General features: G+C 41.7%; 1 protein-coding gene across 1 annotated transcript in view; it reads left to right on the forward strand.

Moving 5' to 3' along the window:
• The first annotated feature begins 7022 nt into the window (after positions 1 to 7022).
• Positions 7023 to 16715, forward strand: part of hook2 (hook microtubule-tethering protein 2) — a 39347-nt gene continuing 29654 nt past the window's right edge. Inside the window, exons 1-6 of the mRNA XM_061700309.1 lie at positions 7023 to 7248; positions 10030 to 10112; positions 11674 to 11746; positions 11822 to 11872; positions 12080 to 12212; positions 12558 to 12625. Coding sequence (XP_061556293.1) covers positions 7204 to 7248; positions 10030 to 10112; positions 11674 to 11746; positions 11822 to 11872; positions 12080 to 12212; positions 12558 to 12625 — 453 coding nt within the window. The 5' untranslated portion in view covers positions 7023 to 7203. The remainder of the gene's footprint in view (positions 7249 to 10029; positions 10113 to 11673; positions 11747 to 11821; positions 11873 to 12079; positions 12213 to 12557; positions 12626 to 16715) is intronic.

Here is a 16715-nt window from a genome sequence, read left to right on the forward strand (position 1 = left end):
GAGAACATGCAACCACAGGAAGGCCATAGTCAAGATTTGAACCCTGAGTCTCAGAACTGGGAGGCAGACATTCTAACCACCAGGCCACCCATGCTGTCTTACTTGTTATAATAAAAAAAAAAAAAAAAAAATTAGAATGCAAGGCCCAACAATCCAAACTCAAATCAGCCACCACATTGCGCCAACTCGTAGCATCATCGCACTCTAACTCATGGACCTGTCACATTTCCTGGGTGCACCGGTCCAGTATTGAGTCAATTTTTTACATTCACCCTAATGCTTGCATCCATCCATTTTCCGCGCCGCTTATCTTCACTAGTGCTGCGGGCATGCTGGAGCCTATCCCAGCTGACTCTGGGCGAGAGGTAGGGTACACCCTGGACTGGTCCCCAGTCAATCGCACGGCACATATAAACAAACAACCATCCGCACTCACATTCACACCTACGAGCAATTTCGTGTTTTCAATTAATCTACTGTGCATGTTTTGGGGATCTGGGAGGAAACTGTAGTCGTACATGTACAGTATCAGCAGAAGTGAGATAAAACCAACTGTTTTAAACGAGTCGCAATCAGACTGACCATTTACATAATGCAAATATCAGTGAGAAGGAAATATTCATTGCTGGCTACACTCATACATGACAGGGACTCAGAAATGGGTGAGTGAGGCACACAAAGCTCAGGCACTATTTTAACCACTTTTACGTCAGCCTAGTAAAATTTTGCACCCCCAAAATGTTGTACCTGCTGAACAACCACATATACTTTCAAATTTCATTTAAAGCATTTTGTCTTTTTTTCAAAAATATTATGCTTAAATCTAATTTATTGTGATTTCAAACAACCAGTAAAGGTTCAGAAACCATTTAGAAAATCAGGAAATAGGTTAAGACAAACCTGGTAAAGACAGGCTTGAAGGAGAAGGTTTGATTTAAATAAGAACAAAAAAATTGGACTAGTCACAATTCAGGGTTGTTTGAACAAAGCGGAAATAGTGGGGATATTTATTTGTGATTAATGTCTGATTGAAAAATAAGGAAGCAGACGTGTGGCCGGAACGAGATATTTACAATACCAAGGAAGAGGGAGTATCTGTGTACGTGTGTGACAGCATGCTAGTGAATACTCAGAGAGGAGAGAGAGGGACAGAGGCCACTTACTGGAACCTGGTGGCATTTGTAGAATCACAACCTTGTCACTACATTTTTCATCCAGATTTGTTTCATCTTTTTATTTTTATTTTTTTGAGAAGAAAAATCCCAAATTGTGAAACATATTCTCAGGTTAGGTTTCACATTTCAAATTATTAGAAATGAAATGCCATTCCTACTTCTTAATGTTTATCAAAGAACTGTTCACTTCTGATTTATTAAAGCTTACATTTATTATTGGGGCTTTTTGTCAAAACACTGGAACATGTTAGGTTTGAAACATTCACTTACTTATGCAGCAAGCTGTAGCATAAGGCCATTGGTCAACTAGAGCCATCCAGTGGTGTTTTTAGGAATTCGTAATGTATAATACAGAGTACCCATCTTTCAGTGCCGACACTAATTCACAATTTGAATTTTTAAAAAATAATTTTAAAAATGTCTCATTGGTGGGAAGTAACAAAGTACAAATACTTCGTTAATGTACTTAAGTAGATTTTTCAGGTATCTGTACTTGAGGTTTATTTTTCCGATGACCTTTTGAAAACATCTGTATTTTCTACTCATTACTTCTTCAAATTAGGCTCATTACTTTTTCAACCTCCACAGATGATGACACGACATAAATAGATAGAGAAATGTAGTCAGCTACAAGAATACAAGAATGATTCGCAAATACTTTGTTTTGTAGGTAGCACCAGTCTAATCTGTTTAAGTTAGCAAAATGGTATTGACTAGACCGGTACGGTGGTCGACTGGTTAGCACATCTGCATCACAGTTCTGGGACCGGGGTTCAAATCCCGGCCCCGACTGTGTGGAGTTTGCATGTTCTCCCCGTGCCTGGGTGGGTTTTCTCCGGGCACTCTGATTTCCTCCCACATCCCAAAAACATGCATGGTAGGTTGATTGAAGACTCCGAACTCCCCGTAGGTGTGACTGTGAGTGCGAATGGTTGCTTGTTTCTATGTTCCCTGCGATTGGCTGGCGACCAGTTCAGGGTGTACCCCGCCTACCGCCCGAAGATAGCTGGGATAGGCTCCAGCAGCCCGCGACCCTAGTGAGGATAAGTGGTGAAGAAAATGGATGGATGGAAGAGTCTGTACTTTTTTACTTTACAGTAGCTATAAAAAGTCTACACACTCCTGTTCAAAAGGCAGTTTTTTTGTGACATATATAGAGACAATATAAATAATTTAAAAACTTTTTCCACCATTAATGTGACCTATACAACACAATTAAATTTAAAAATATATTTTTAAGAGCGGAAGTAAAAATAAGTGAGGTAACTCATCTTATAACCGAGTATGTGGCTGTTTTCAGAATTAACAAATCACATTTAAACTCATGTTAGATGGGAGTCAGCACACAACTGCCACCATTTAAAGTGCTTCTGAATAATCCAAAACGTCAGCTGTTATATAGGCTTTTCCTGACATTTTTGTAGTCACACCTTACAGCTCAAACCATGGTCCACAGAGAGCTTCCACGGCATCAGAGGGATCCCATTGTTCAAAGATATCAGAACAAGGGTACAAAAGAGGTTTTGTTGCAAGTGACGACAATCCCCCGTCTTCTCCATGTCTGGGTTTTGGGATAGATTGGCAAAAATGGAAGCCATATTTTCCCAAACAATAAAAAATGAAAAATAAATAAAAATCTAAGGTTAGCCCCATTCTTGCAAAAACACACTTGAAATCTCCCAAACACGTGGGAAAATGTGTTATGATTTGATCTTATTCCAAAGGTGAACTTTCTGGCTATAACTCCAAGAATTGTGTTCGCAAACACAATTCTGCTCATCTGCAAAAGAACACCATGCCTACCGTGAAGCATGGTGGTGGCTGTTTTTCTTCACCTAGAACTGGGGCCTTGGGCAAGGTGGAGGGAATTATGAACACTTCCGAATAGCAGTCAGTGTTAGCACAAAACCTTCAGGCTTCTGCTAGAAAGCAACAACAAACTAAAACAAAAAGCAGGAAAAGTTTGTACTAGAACATCTGAACTTTATTTGGGGTTCATCAAAGGTACTTCAAATAGTGGCAGGTGTGCGCTGACGCCTATTTAACGTGAGTTTGAATGTGATTGGTTAACTAGGAACACAGCCACATCCGCAGTTAAAAGTGTGTGTGTACACTTGTGTAACCATATTATCTCTTTTGTTTGTTTTTACTTCTCGAAAATATTTTTTTTCCCCTCAATTGAGTTGTACAGGAAGTAGGTCACATTAATGGTGGAAAAAGTTTTGAAATGCTTTATCTTGGTCTAATTTTTTATATCCCAAAAATCTAGTACTTGAACAGGGCCGTGTAGACTTTTTATAGCCACTGTCAGTACAGGTGTTGAATCAGTATTCATTTATCAGTCTATTTTTACACAAGTATCTGTTTGTCTACTTAAATACGAAGTGTGGGTACTTTTGCTACCTCTGGTGTTTACAATATAACAAGGGTAATTAGATAGTAGTGTTTTGTCTGTTGCCAGTCAGTGAGGGTGTATTTCTTTTAATTGGTCATATGCACATCTAAGCATTACTCATTCTAATTGTAGCTGTATCCAATTCTTTTACAAACTGTAACATTTACAATAGCAAAGATCATTCTCCGTCATTGTAATAATGCATCCCTATGGGGGGCACAAGCCAGTGCAAACTGTAGGCCGCTCCCAAGCCCGGATAAATGCAGAGGGTTGCGTCTGGCTTAAAACTTTGCCAAACAAATATAAGCGTTCATCCAAAGAATTCCATACCGGATCAGTCGTGGCCCGGGTTGACAACGTCCACCACTGGCACAGTCAACCTGCAGGGCGCCGGTGGGAATTCAGCTACTGTGTGTTGAAGTCCAAGAAGAAGAAGAGGTGGAAAGCGGGTTCTTTGGCAGAAAGAGAAGAGGAAAGCACAGAGCCTAGAACTGAATGTGGGGACTTTGAATGTTGGGACTATGACAGGAAAATCTCTGGAGTATGTTGACATTTTGATTAGGAGAAAGGTTGATATACTCTATGTCCAGGAGACCAGGTGGAAAGGCACTAAGTTTAGGGGCAGGGTTTAAATTATTTTACCATGGTGTAGATGTTAAGAGAAATGGAGTCGGGGTAATTTTAAAAGAAGAGTTGGCTAAGAATGTCTTGGAGGTGAAAAGAGTATCAGATCGAGTGATGAGGCTGAAACTTGAAATTGAGGGTGTTATGTATAATGTGATTAGTGGCTATGCCCCACGGGTGGGATGGGTCCGAGAGGTGAAAGAGAAATTCTGGAAGGAGCTAGACGAAGTAGTTCTGAGCATCCCAGACAGAGAGAGAGTCGTGATTGGTGCAGATTGTAATGGACATGTTGGTGAAGGAAATAGGGGTGATGAAGAAATGATGGGTAAGTACGGCATCCAGGAAAGGAACTTGGAGGGACTGATGGTGGTAGAGTTTGCAAAAAGGATGCAAATGGCTGTCGTGAACACTTTTTCCCAGAAGAGGCAGGAACATAGGGTGACCTACAAGAGCGGAGGTAGAAGCATGCAGGTGGATTACATCTTGTGCAGACGTAGTAATCTGAAGGAGGTTACCGACTGTAAGGTAGTGGTAGGGGAGAGTTTGGCTAGACAGCATAGGATGGTGGTGTGTAAAATGACTCTAGTGGTGGGGAGGAAGATTAGGAAGAAAAAGGCAGAGCAGAGAACCATCTGGTGGAAGCTGAGACAGGACGAGTGTTGTGCAGCTTTTCAGGAAGAGGTGAGACAGACTCTCGGTGGACAGGAGGAGCTTCCAGAAGACTGGGCCACTGCAGCCAAGGTGATCAGAGAGGCAGGCAGGAGAGTACTTGGTGTATCTTCTGGCAGGAAAGGAGAGAAGGAGACTTGGTGGTGGAACCTCACAGTACAGAAAATCATACAAGGAAAAAGGTTAGCTAGGAAGAAGTGGGACACTGAGAGGACCGAGGAGAGGCGAAAGGAATACATTGCGATGCGACACAGGGCAAAGGTAGAGGTGGCAAAGGCCAAACAAGAGGCATATGATGACATGTATGCCAGGTTGGACACTAAAGAAGGAGAAAAGGATCTATACAGGTTGGTCAGACAGAGGGATAGAGATGGGAATGATGTGCAGCAGTTTAGGGTTATTAAGGATAGAGATGGAAATATGTTGACTGGTGCCAGTAGTGTGCCAGATAGATGGAAAGAATACTTCGAGGATTTGATGAATGAGGAAAATGAGAGAGAAGGGAGAGTAGAAGAGGCAAGTGTGGTGGACCAGGAAGTGGCAATGATTAGTAAGGGGAAGTTAGAAAGGCATTAAAGAGGATGAAAAATGGAAAGGCAGTTGGTCCTGATGACATTCCTGTGGAGGTATGGAAGCATCTAGGAGAGGTGGCTGTGGAGTTTTTGACCAGCTTGTTCAATAGAATTCTAGCGCGTGAGAAGATGCCTGATGAATGGAAGAAAAGTGTGCTGGTGCCCATGTTTAAGAACAAGAGTGATGTGCAGAGCTGTGGGAACTATAGAGGAATAAAGTTGATGAGCCACACAATGAAGTTATGGGAAAGAGTAGTGGAGGCTAGACTCAGGACAGAAGTGAGTATTTACGAGCAACAGTATGGTTTTATGCCTAGAAAGAGTACCACAGATGCATTATTTGCCTTGAGGATGTTGATGGAAAGGTACAGAGAAGGTCAGAAGGAGCTACATTGTCTCTTTGTAGATCTACAGAAAGCCTATGACAGAGTACCCAGAGAGGAACTTCGGTACTGCATGCAGAGGTCTGGAGTGGCAGAGAAGTATGTTAGACTAATACAGGACATGTATGAGGGCAGCAGAACAGTGGTGAGGTGTGCTGTAGGTGTGACAGGCAAATTTAAGGTGGAAGTGGGACTGCATCAGGGATCAGCCCTGAGCCCTGTCCTGTTTGCAGTGGTGATGGATAGGCTGACAGATGAGGTTAGACTGGAATCCCTGTGGACCATGATGTTTGCAGATGACATTGTGGTCTGCAGTGAAAGCAGGGGGCAGGTGGAGGAACAGTTAGAAAGATGGAGACATGCACTGGAAAGCAGAGGAATGAAGATTAGCCGAAGTAAGACAGAATATATGTGCATTACTGAAAGGGGTGGTGGGGGAAGAGTGAGGCTACAGGGAGAAGAGATAGCAAGGGTGCAGGACTTTAACTACTTGGGCTCAACAATCCAGAGTATGGTAAAGAAGTGAAGAAACGGGTCCAAGCAGGTTGGAACAAGTGGAGCAAGGTGTCAGGTGTGTTATGTGACAGAAGGGTCTCTGCTAGGATGAAGGGCAAAGTTTATAAAACAGTGGTGAGGCCAACCATGATGTATGGATTAGAGACAGTGAAACAACAGGAAGCAGAGCTGGAGGTGGAAATGAAGATGTTGTAGTTCGCTCCAGGTTGGATCAAATTAGAAATGAGCTCATCAGAGGGACAGCCATGGTTCGATGTTTTGGAGACAAAGTTAGAGAGAGCAGACTTTGATGGTTTGGACATGTCCAGAGGAGAATAGTGAGTATATTGTTAGAAGGATGATGAGGATAGAGCTGCCAGGCAAGAGAGCTAGAGGAAGACCAAAGAGAAGGTTGATGGATGTCGTGAGGGAAGACATGAGGGCAGTTGGTGTTCGAGAGGAGGATGCAGGAGATAGGCTTAACATGGAAAAGGATGACGCGCTGTGGCGACCCCTAAAGGGACAAGCCGAAAGGAAAAGAAGAAGAAGAAGATTCTTGGTCATTGTAATGTTTAAATGTTTTTAGTTTCTTGTTATTGTCATATTTAGCCTTTTATTTCGGACACATTGACCTGTATCGTAATCCGTTTCCTTGGAAACGCTCTAAATACGGAAGCTCGCTGGGCCGGCTTGATGCGAGACAGACGCGAAGGGGGCAGGCAGACAGCCGCAGCAGGCACGAGCGCGAGGAGGAGGCCATGGGAGCCTAACTACAGCGGAAAGAGTCCGGAGTCCGCAACTAACTTTGGCGGAAAGTGTTTGTCGTCTCCTCAAAAACTTAAATCGAACGTTTTACGGGTAACAAAACAAAACACACACAAAAAAGCAGAATGAGCCTGGACAAAGCCGAGCTGTGTGATTCACTTCTCACATGGGTAAGTTTGACATTAGCTGCGTAGCATTCATTGCTAACAACTCACAGGTGACAGGACAACAGTGGCAATTTCAAAGTTACAGCCAGTGGAATGTTGCTTACGTGATAATGCTGTCACGTTATCACCGAAAATTAAACTATCGAGGTAGCCGCCATATAAACAGGTGTGGAAGTTGAGTGTGCGTAAGCTAGCAACGCTAACCCGCACGGCTAAATCGCTTATCTGAGCAACCTGTTTACTTTGGTGTGATAGCTGTCAAAGATAACTATTTGCCTTACTCAACCACAGTGACAGCAAAGAAACACGTCCTTAATATAAGTACCTAACGATTCTTGACTTTAACAAACCTGTAGCCGGTGTTGGGAATGTTCATTTTCTACGCGAACTAGTTCTAACTTTACTTCACCGTTCCAAAAATGAATTAGTTCAGTTCATAATTAAAAATTTGAACTATGTTCGCCATTCCAAAAATTATCTGTCATAGTTCTTTTTTTTCTTCTTTTTTCTCTTCTCAATGTGATGCTGACGGGCTGTTCCTCCTGCAAATACTGGCATTTAATTTTCCCATTGTTGCCATCCATTCAGTCTACACAAGAAGCCTGCTGCAGCTTTCACCATACAGTCCCAAAAACACGAGGAACAACTAGTTGCTTGATTGGTCGTTTTTAAAATGAAGAATTAAAACAAAAACAGGACTTTTGTCCTAAATGTGCGAACTAAAACACACAACACAGAATGACCGGAACGATGGTGAAAGGACATTGATTACTTTGCATTCCTTGCAACACTGGCAGACTATATTAACAAAATATTTTATCTGTTCTTATATTACAAAGAAAAATGAATTCAATATCATGACAGTGTGATCGTAGAGTCTTAATTAAAGGATTCTGATGCAAATCATAATTTTCCTCTTAATCAATTTTAACAATTATGTTCTGTATGACTAAATAACCACAGAAGAACGCATTCACTCCCATTTATGCAGTGTCCCTGAATGCACCTCACGTTCTCACGCAGCTGCGGCAGTGGCGGACTGAATCGGTTGTTAAATACAGTGTTTATCCGTCGACATATGAAGGCTGGGCTCAGTAGGTAGAGCAGGTCGTGCAGTGACCGAAGGGTCACTGGTTCAAATCCCGACTATGACTGTCCGCATGTCGAAATGTCCTTGGGCAAGACACTGAACCCTAATTTGCTCCCAGTGGGCCTGGCAGTGCCTTGCATGGCAGCAGCCACTCATTGGCGTATGAATGGGTGTGTTAGTGGTGAATGTGAGGCTTTGTAAAGCGCTTTGGGCACTTTGATGGTGTAGATAAACCGCGAGATAAGTGCAGTCCATTTTCTATTTACCAAGGCGCATCCAGTATACAGTGTGTTCCGATGGGTTTGTCCTGGAAGTCCCTAACAAAACCTGGCACTCTTGAATGAGAATGAACTTTTGTTCGAAAAGCATTCTTTGACCCCAGAATGAGTGCATTCTTAATTACGTTCATCAGGCAGTTGAGTTCACGTTTTCACCAACTATGAACTAGTTCATTAACTTTCGTTCATTGAACTCGTTCAGGTACAACACTACCTGTAGCTTTTAAATCAAAATAGGGCCCACACCTGTCTGCTTGGTGCACACAGTGGAGTGTGAAAAATCAAACAAACACACCAACTAACATCTTGCAATCGTGTCTTATTTTATCAATGCCCCTTCAACACATAATAAATGGAGAGAAAATGGTTCTTTTAAAATGCTAATATTATTTAAACAAGTGGTTCAAATTGTAACTGGGGTGTGGTTGGAAACTGGTCAACTCATCTATCTCACAGCTCTGTGGTTTGGGGTTCGAGGTTGGTTTTTTTCGTGTTTTCTCCTCCAACATTCCAAAACATGCATGTTAGGTTAATTGAAGACTTTAAATTGTCCATAGGTGTGAAAGCTAATGTGAATGGTTGTTTGCCTACAGTATGCCCTGCATGACTGACTGACAACGAGTTCAGGGTGTACCATACCTCTCATCAGCTGTTAGAGACTCCAGCTTACCCGTGACCTAAAGAGGACATAAAGTGCTATGGAAACCGTATTGCTCAGTTCTCTGTCACCCTGACTCCTGCATTTTCCAGTTGCAAAGTTGTGACCCACTTTTACAAATGTTAAGGAAAATTAATTGTTTAAAGAAAGAGAGAGAAAAAGAAAAGAATGTTACCTGTGCATTTTTTAACATAGCTATGCACATAGTACACACGCATACACACATACGTTCAAAGCGTCGTTCAGAGCACGTTTTGAAGAGACTGAGAACATGACAACTGCATGTACAAAAATGAATATAGTGAATAGTTCACGCCAAGCAATAACACATGCCTATCAAAATAAGCTTATTTTTTAAATTAAAGGCAAGTGGGAAATCACGTGAACTATTTAATAGCTTATGACAGAGTTCTACACCATTGTTGAGACATAACAAGAATTATAAACAATTTAATAATGGTAACTAAGCTTGCTTTCTTTTGCCATTATATTACGTTGCTCTATAAATTAGTTCATTGCGCTCCTCAAAACATCGGTCTCGTTGGAAACCAAGGACTTGCTGTAATTTTTTTTTTTTACTCCTTATTTTTACTCCACTTTTAGTTATCGACCAACTCACTGATTTAAACCAATGGTTGAGTGTACTGTTCACCTATTTGCAGATCAGCATTCATAATTGTCTGTGACATTTGGTAAAAAAATGTCAGTGTTGAATGTACAGTATAATTATTGTAACGTCTTCGTGTTACTGTTTTCAGTTGCAGACATTTCAGGTGCCATCATGCAACAGCAAGTATGACCTAACAAGTGGAGTGGCCATCGCACACGTCCTAAACACAATGTAAGGATATGTATTATGTAATTTTGAGAATTTGGTTATGTTTGTCATCTAAGTGCACAACATGAGCTCTGAAGGAATGGCCACTGGAACTTAAACTGCATATTTTTAGTATATTGTTGTGGTCTTTTTTTTTTTCTTTTTTTTTTTTTTATAAACTCTGGGTGACTTTAGTCCTCTTGAATGTCTGAGTCGTTTATCAAGGTATTTGAATATATACTTGCACAAACAAGCTGTAATGTCAATATTTCTGACCAGGCTGAACCTGAACCTAATGAATGTGGTTGGTATACTTTAACATCTTTACTTTCCAAAAGCTGCAGCAAAAAGTAAAAATCTGTGAATGGCATCCAGATTTTTCTTTAGTTTTCACCCAAAATTAAACTCCCAAACTCTTTGAACATCACATTCTAAACAAACAGAAAAACACTTTGTTTTAGTGTTTGTTTTTGAGGGGTAGCACTATGTAGCGCAAATAAAGGCATATTGTTTATAATAAAAATCATGAAAAAATACATTGCATGTTTTTTTGTTTTTTCTTACGTTAATATGCATCATTTTACATTATTTTTGGAAATAAACTAAGCAGCAAAAAAATCTGAAGAGCCATTTGAGAGCTGAAAGAGCTGGCTCTTTTTAGTGAGCCAAACCATAAAGAGATGGAATTCCCATCACTACTTTAAAAACATTTCAGACACAAAACAGGAATAAATATATGTACTGTAACTCATTTTAAAATGTGTGTACTTACGAGTCAAGATGCAAAACATGAGTGAAGGAAAAGGATTGTTATTAGAACGCAATTCAGTCTCCTGCATCATTCTGTTGTGTGGCGGTACTATTTGGCTCGTTGCATTTTACCCCGTCCCATTGTACTACAAAGCATAGTGTACAAAGTGTTTGCAGCACCTCTACAGAATCAAAGTCAATCAAAACAATATGTAGTCGGCTTGTTAATATATATGGGTAATTGGCAAAAAAAAAAAAAAAAAATTAAATTATGAAAGCCCCAATTAGCCCGCGAAGTCTGAACCACAATATAGCGGTGATTACTGCAATGTCAAATGAATTACAGGAAATATTTTAAGTAACATCATAACATTTCTGGTTGTCAAAATTATAAGGAAAAGTTAACCTCTGTGTAATAAATCTAAAACAAAGTAGAACTACCCCTTTGAAGACCCTGAAAGACACCAGTGAAGAGAAATAAAAGGTGTTTTCAGTGTATCGTGACACAAAGTGACGTTTTATAGGAATTGCTGAAATTAATCAAGCCTTGTGATATTTAAATTACTTTGCTCATATTGTACTAACCAGAACGACCCTTTATTATGTCGCAATACATTACATCCTGGTTCTATGGTTATCACGTTTCCTCTTAATCATCACTGATACCCTTCATCACGAAAAATAAAAAGGCAAAACTCAGTTGTGGAGCTAATTCTTTCAATGCTAACTGGGCTGTAACCTCCCAATATTAGCTGAAGTCTTGGATTAAATCACACATGAGGACTGAAACCAGAATTGGGATGTCAATTGTTTTCTCTTGTGCTTGCATCATCAGAGACCCCTCTTGGTTTAATGATACCCGGCTGGGTAGGATCAAAGAGGAGAGCGGGGACAACTGGCGCCTCAAGGCAATGACAAATTCTTTAAAACATCAGATTCGGAATTATTTTAATTATTAAGCATGTTAATTGTTTTTCTCATAGGTCCGCAACTTGAAAAAGATTCTCAAGAGCATGCTGGAATATTACCATGACGTAAGGGATATTTTACTTCAATAAACATTTTATTTTATAATAAATACACTATTTATTACACACTTATTACACTTGCTTTATGGGGCATCGTCATGCTGGCACAAAAAAGGCCTTCCCTAAACTGTTCACACAAAGTTGCAAGCATAGAATTGTTGGCTAGCCTAACAGCTCTGTATCCAATTATAATATTTTGATCTCCAACAACAGATACTGAGTCACCAGGTGTTGGAAGAGCATTTGCCAGATGTGAATCTCATCGGTGAGATTGGGGACGTCACTGAGCTGGGAAAGCTGGTTCAGCTCGTGTTGGGCTGTGCTGTCAGCTGTGAGAAGAAACAAGGTAAACGCAGCAGTTTACAGGGATTATTATTATTTTTTTTTAAACAACACGATTATAGTCTTTAAATTAGACGTGCAGCAATCTGTGGGAGAGAATACACATTTATAACATGATTCTTGTTTTTATAGCACTCTTGGCATCGTCATTGCAAGCTGAGTGGCTGATTTGTGAACAATTTACAGTTTATGCTTTGTAAAGAGGATAAAAATGATCAGGTCACGCAAGCTTAGTTGCGTCGATTCTTTGGCAAAAGAAGCGGTGCTAGTTGTCTTTTCAGGAGAGTATTTGTTGGTAATCTGTTTTTTGGCTGCACCGTCACCAATCTCTGTTTTTTCTTAAACCCAGAGCAAATCCAGCAGATAATGACACTTGAGGAATCTGTCCAGCATGTTGTCATGACAGCCATTCAGGAGGTAAGTCAGCCTCTTATGATCCTCTCTCTAGTTTGCCTCAGATATACTTTTATCTATTCATCCATCCTCTTATCCTTGGTTAATTCACAATCAACGAATCCCTCATCGTCAGAGCTAGAACTGAGTGCCAGAAAGCATTGTTATTTCACAATTCTGTTATCTATCCATCTCCCTCCATCTGTATATTTATCTATCCACAGTGCCGTGAAAAAGTATATGCCCCCCTTCTAAGATTATTTTTTTGCATAGTTTCCCCACTTTCCATCCATCCATTTTCTGTGCCGCTTATCCTCACTAGGGTCGCGGCCGTGCTGGAGCCTATCCCAGCTAACTACGGGCAGGAGGTGAGGTCCACCCTGAACTGGGGGATGAGAAAACAGCCTTTTTGTGAAAGCAGACAGATTAAGCAGAACAATGACTTTGACACCAATAATTTTTTTCTTTAGTGAAAATCTCAAACATCTGAACATAAAACAACACTGTGAAGGCACGTTTGACAGAAAAATAATTTATAGCTACGTACAGAATTTACATCAGACAAAAAATACATGAACAAATGGTTGCACTTTTTTCCTCCAAATTTTCCTCTACCGTTTGCTCAAATGTACAGGTTTTTATTACCTTGCGCATAAAATCTAGCAAAGTTTTTATCCACATCTGGATTTTATTCTTTGGTGGCGGTGAATGGGATCTTGTGTGGTTGTCATTGTCCTTGAAACCAGTCCCTACTTCTGCTCGAAGCACAACCTGTGCAGTTTAGAAATATAACTATTACTATAAAACTACATTGTTGAAATTGCTGTCATGGGATGTGGAGAGAGAAAAAAACCTCACAATTAGCTTTTTTGTCTGCACTGCGTACTGGAATGGGAGTCGAATGTCTATTGGATGCATAACCTGTACGTTTTTAAAAACTCCATACCATTACTAGAGAATACCTTTTATTGTTTTGCAAGGGTGAAAAAAAAAACCACTTATTACTTCATCGCAATTCTAAAAGACGTTCGGCTCGCGGGTGTTGAATGCCTGCAAGATGGACGAAATGGACATTTCAAATCAATATTGGCAACAGATGTTGCATTGTAATGTGAACTAGCGGGACTGAATTATGTTTTTATGTAACAAGGATTGAAGGAGTGTGTGCTCGCTAAATGTAGCTAATGCGAGCTGCAAACGAGTAACCTTCGCCACCATTATCATCCGGAGGATCTCGGGATGAAACTCTGCTGGCGATTCTAGATCCAATTTACGCAAATCCTGGTTGGCAGACGAGCCGCTGGCAAGCGGCCGAGAGCCTCTCGCCATATGGCCCGGCATTTTGAGCGATAGCTTTGCAACAAAGTGATCGGCTTGGATCGTCATCCTTTATTCCCCCGCATGATCTAAGGCGTCATTCTTGTCGATCGCAGGAATGTTTTTCTTGCCTTGGCGCAATAAATATCTAGTACCAAAAGCTTTGATTTGTATTTTATTTTATTTATTTTATTTTTTCATTTTGTATTCTCTCTTTTCCGCCATTATGCTTGCCTCTTCTCATTGTCTCTTGCACCCTGCCTCCCACGTCTTCCTCTTTTTCCTCTGAGGGAGGGACGTTCACCTCAAGGCATTGTTGCCCTCTACAGGGTGCCATTCCTCACTGCAGTTATCGCGAGGCTTGGATCACACATAAACTGCACAAGACCTTCCCCCACCCATCCCCGTTAAAATATCTCATTGACGTCTTGAGACGGCATTGGCAGGGAATAGATGGATTCTGAACGATGTCTTTGGACTGCATTGGCAGGGAATGAGTTAAGGGGCGGGTGACTATTCAAAGATACCTGGCCCTGTGTGAAAAAGAACCTGCCCTACCTTGTTAAATCATTAATTAACCATGGCTAAGCACTATTTTGGGAAAGCTGAATTCCTTTTCACTGACAAGACCTGTTCAGTCAAGAAATCACTTCAATAGAACCTGTCTGACAAAATGACATCAGCCAAAAGATGTCAAAAAACTGCAACAAAATGCTATGATCCAAAGAAATTCGACAACAGATGAACTAAAGTAATTGGCATTTATCTTTCTGGAAAGGGTTACAAAGGCATTTCTCAAGATTTAGGACATCAGCGAACCATGGTGAGAGCCATTATCCACAGATGGCGAAAACATGAATAGTGGTAAACCTTCCCAGGAGTGGTCTGCTTACAAAAATTACCCCAATAGCACAATGACGACTCATCCAGGAGGTCACCGAGGAACCCAGGACAACATCTCAAGAACTGCATGCCTCCTTTGCCTCAGTTAAGGTCAATGTTCAAGGCTCAACAATAAGGAAAAGACTGAGCAAAAATTGCATCCATGGCAGAGTTCCAAGGTGAAAACCATTGCTGACCATAAATAAAGGTTCTTGCTGTGATTGATTTACCAGAAAACCCTGAAGGTGAATGTTCAAGACCTCAAGCTGCAGGACAACAATCCAAAACACACCAGCAAGTCAACTTCTGAATGGCTTTAAAAAAGTAAAGGGGGAAAAAAAAAAGTGTAAATGTGAAGTAATATCAGATAAGGAAGATTATTGTCAGATGTCCCATATAATTTAATTTTTATTATTTTGTGACTTCGGAAGTCAACGTGGGAAAATTCTTGCAACCCGGAAGTGACGTCGATTCAAGGACACAAGCACGACAAAATGGTTAAGGGAAAGAGCAGCTATTCTGATTCTGAAATGGACAGCGTAGCAACTGATACATCTGCAGAAGGGGCAATTATTTTGGAGGATAAGGAGTAAAAGGAGTTTGTAGTCGTGTCATCGGACTTGCGGCCGCATGTCTTGGACACTCGGGTGAAGAGTGGGCTGGAGCTGTCAACTGATCACCACCTCGTGGTGTGTTGGCTCCAATGGTGAGGGAAGATGCCTGTTCAACCTGGCAGTCCCAAATGTATTGCGAGGGTCTGCTGGGAACATCTGGCAGAATCTCCTGTCAGAAGGAGTTTCAACTCCCACCTCTGGCAGAACTTCTCCCACGTTCTGGCGCACATTGAGTCCAAGTGGACTATGTTCCGCTCCTCCACTGCTGAGGCGGCCGACCAGAGCTGCGGCTGTAAGGTGGTCAGTGCCTGTCGTGGCGGCAATCCGTGAACCCGTTGGTGGACACCAGCGGTGAGGGATGCCATCAAGCTGAAGGAGGAGTCCTATCGGGCTTTTTTGTCCCGTGGGACTCGTCAGGGTCCTCGAGGGTGCAAGGGAGTTTGCTTAACCAGTCTACATGTGTTTTGTGGACTTGGAGAAGGTGTTTGACCGTGTCCATTCGGGAGTCATATGGTGGTGGCTTCGGAAGTATGGGGTACCTAACCCCTGATACAGGCTGTTCGGTCCCTGTACGACCACTGTCAGAGTTTGTTCCCCATTGCTGACAGTAAGCCGGACTCGTTTCCGGTGAAGGTTGGACTCCACCAAGGCTGCCCTTTGTCACCGATTCTGTTCATAACTTTTATGGACAGAATTTCTAGGCGCAGCTGAGTCATCGAGGGGGTCCGGTTTGGTGGCCTCATTATTGCATCTCTGCTTTTTGCAGATGATGTGGTTCTGTTGGTTTCATCAAGCCGTGATCTCCAACTCTCACTCGAGCCGAGTGTGAAGCGGCTGGGATGAAAATCAACACCTCCAAATCTGAGACCATGGTCCACAGTCAGAAAAGGGTAGAGTGCTCTTTCCAGGTCGGGGATGAGATCCTGCCCCAAGTTGGAGAAGTTCAAGTATCTTGGGGTCTTGGTCACGAGTGAGGGAAGAATGGAACGGGAGATCGACAGGCGGATTGGTGCAGCATTCCAGTGATGTGGACTTTGTATTGGTCCGTTGTGGTGTAGAAGGAGATAAGGTGAAGCTCTCAATTTACCAGTCGATCTACGTTCCTACCCTCACCTATGGTCACGAGCTGTGGGTCTTGACCGAAAGAACAAGGACCACGAGATCTTCTGCAATGCAACTTGCAACGACGAACAGAGGTTCTAAAATGTTGTCCTTGAAGTGCTTGTAACACAGCACGTTTGTCAAGACGGGCAAAATATTCACCCGTTTTGCTTTTACAAAAGCAGCCGACTTTGTTGCTG

This window comes from Phycodurus eques, chromosome 16 (assembly GCF_024500275.1).
Source record: "Phycodurus eques isolate BA_2022a chromosome 16, UOR_Pequ_1.1, whole genome shotgun sequence".
Taxonomy (NCBI): domain Eukaryota; kingdom Metazoa; phylum Chordata; class Actinopteri; order Syngnathiformes; family Syngnathidae; genus Phycodurus; species Phycodurus eques.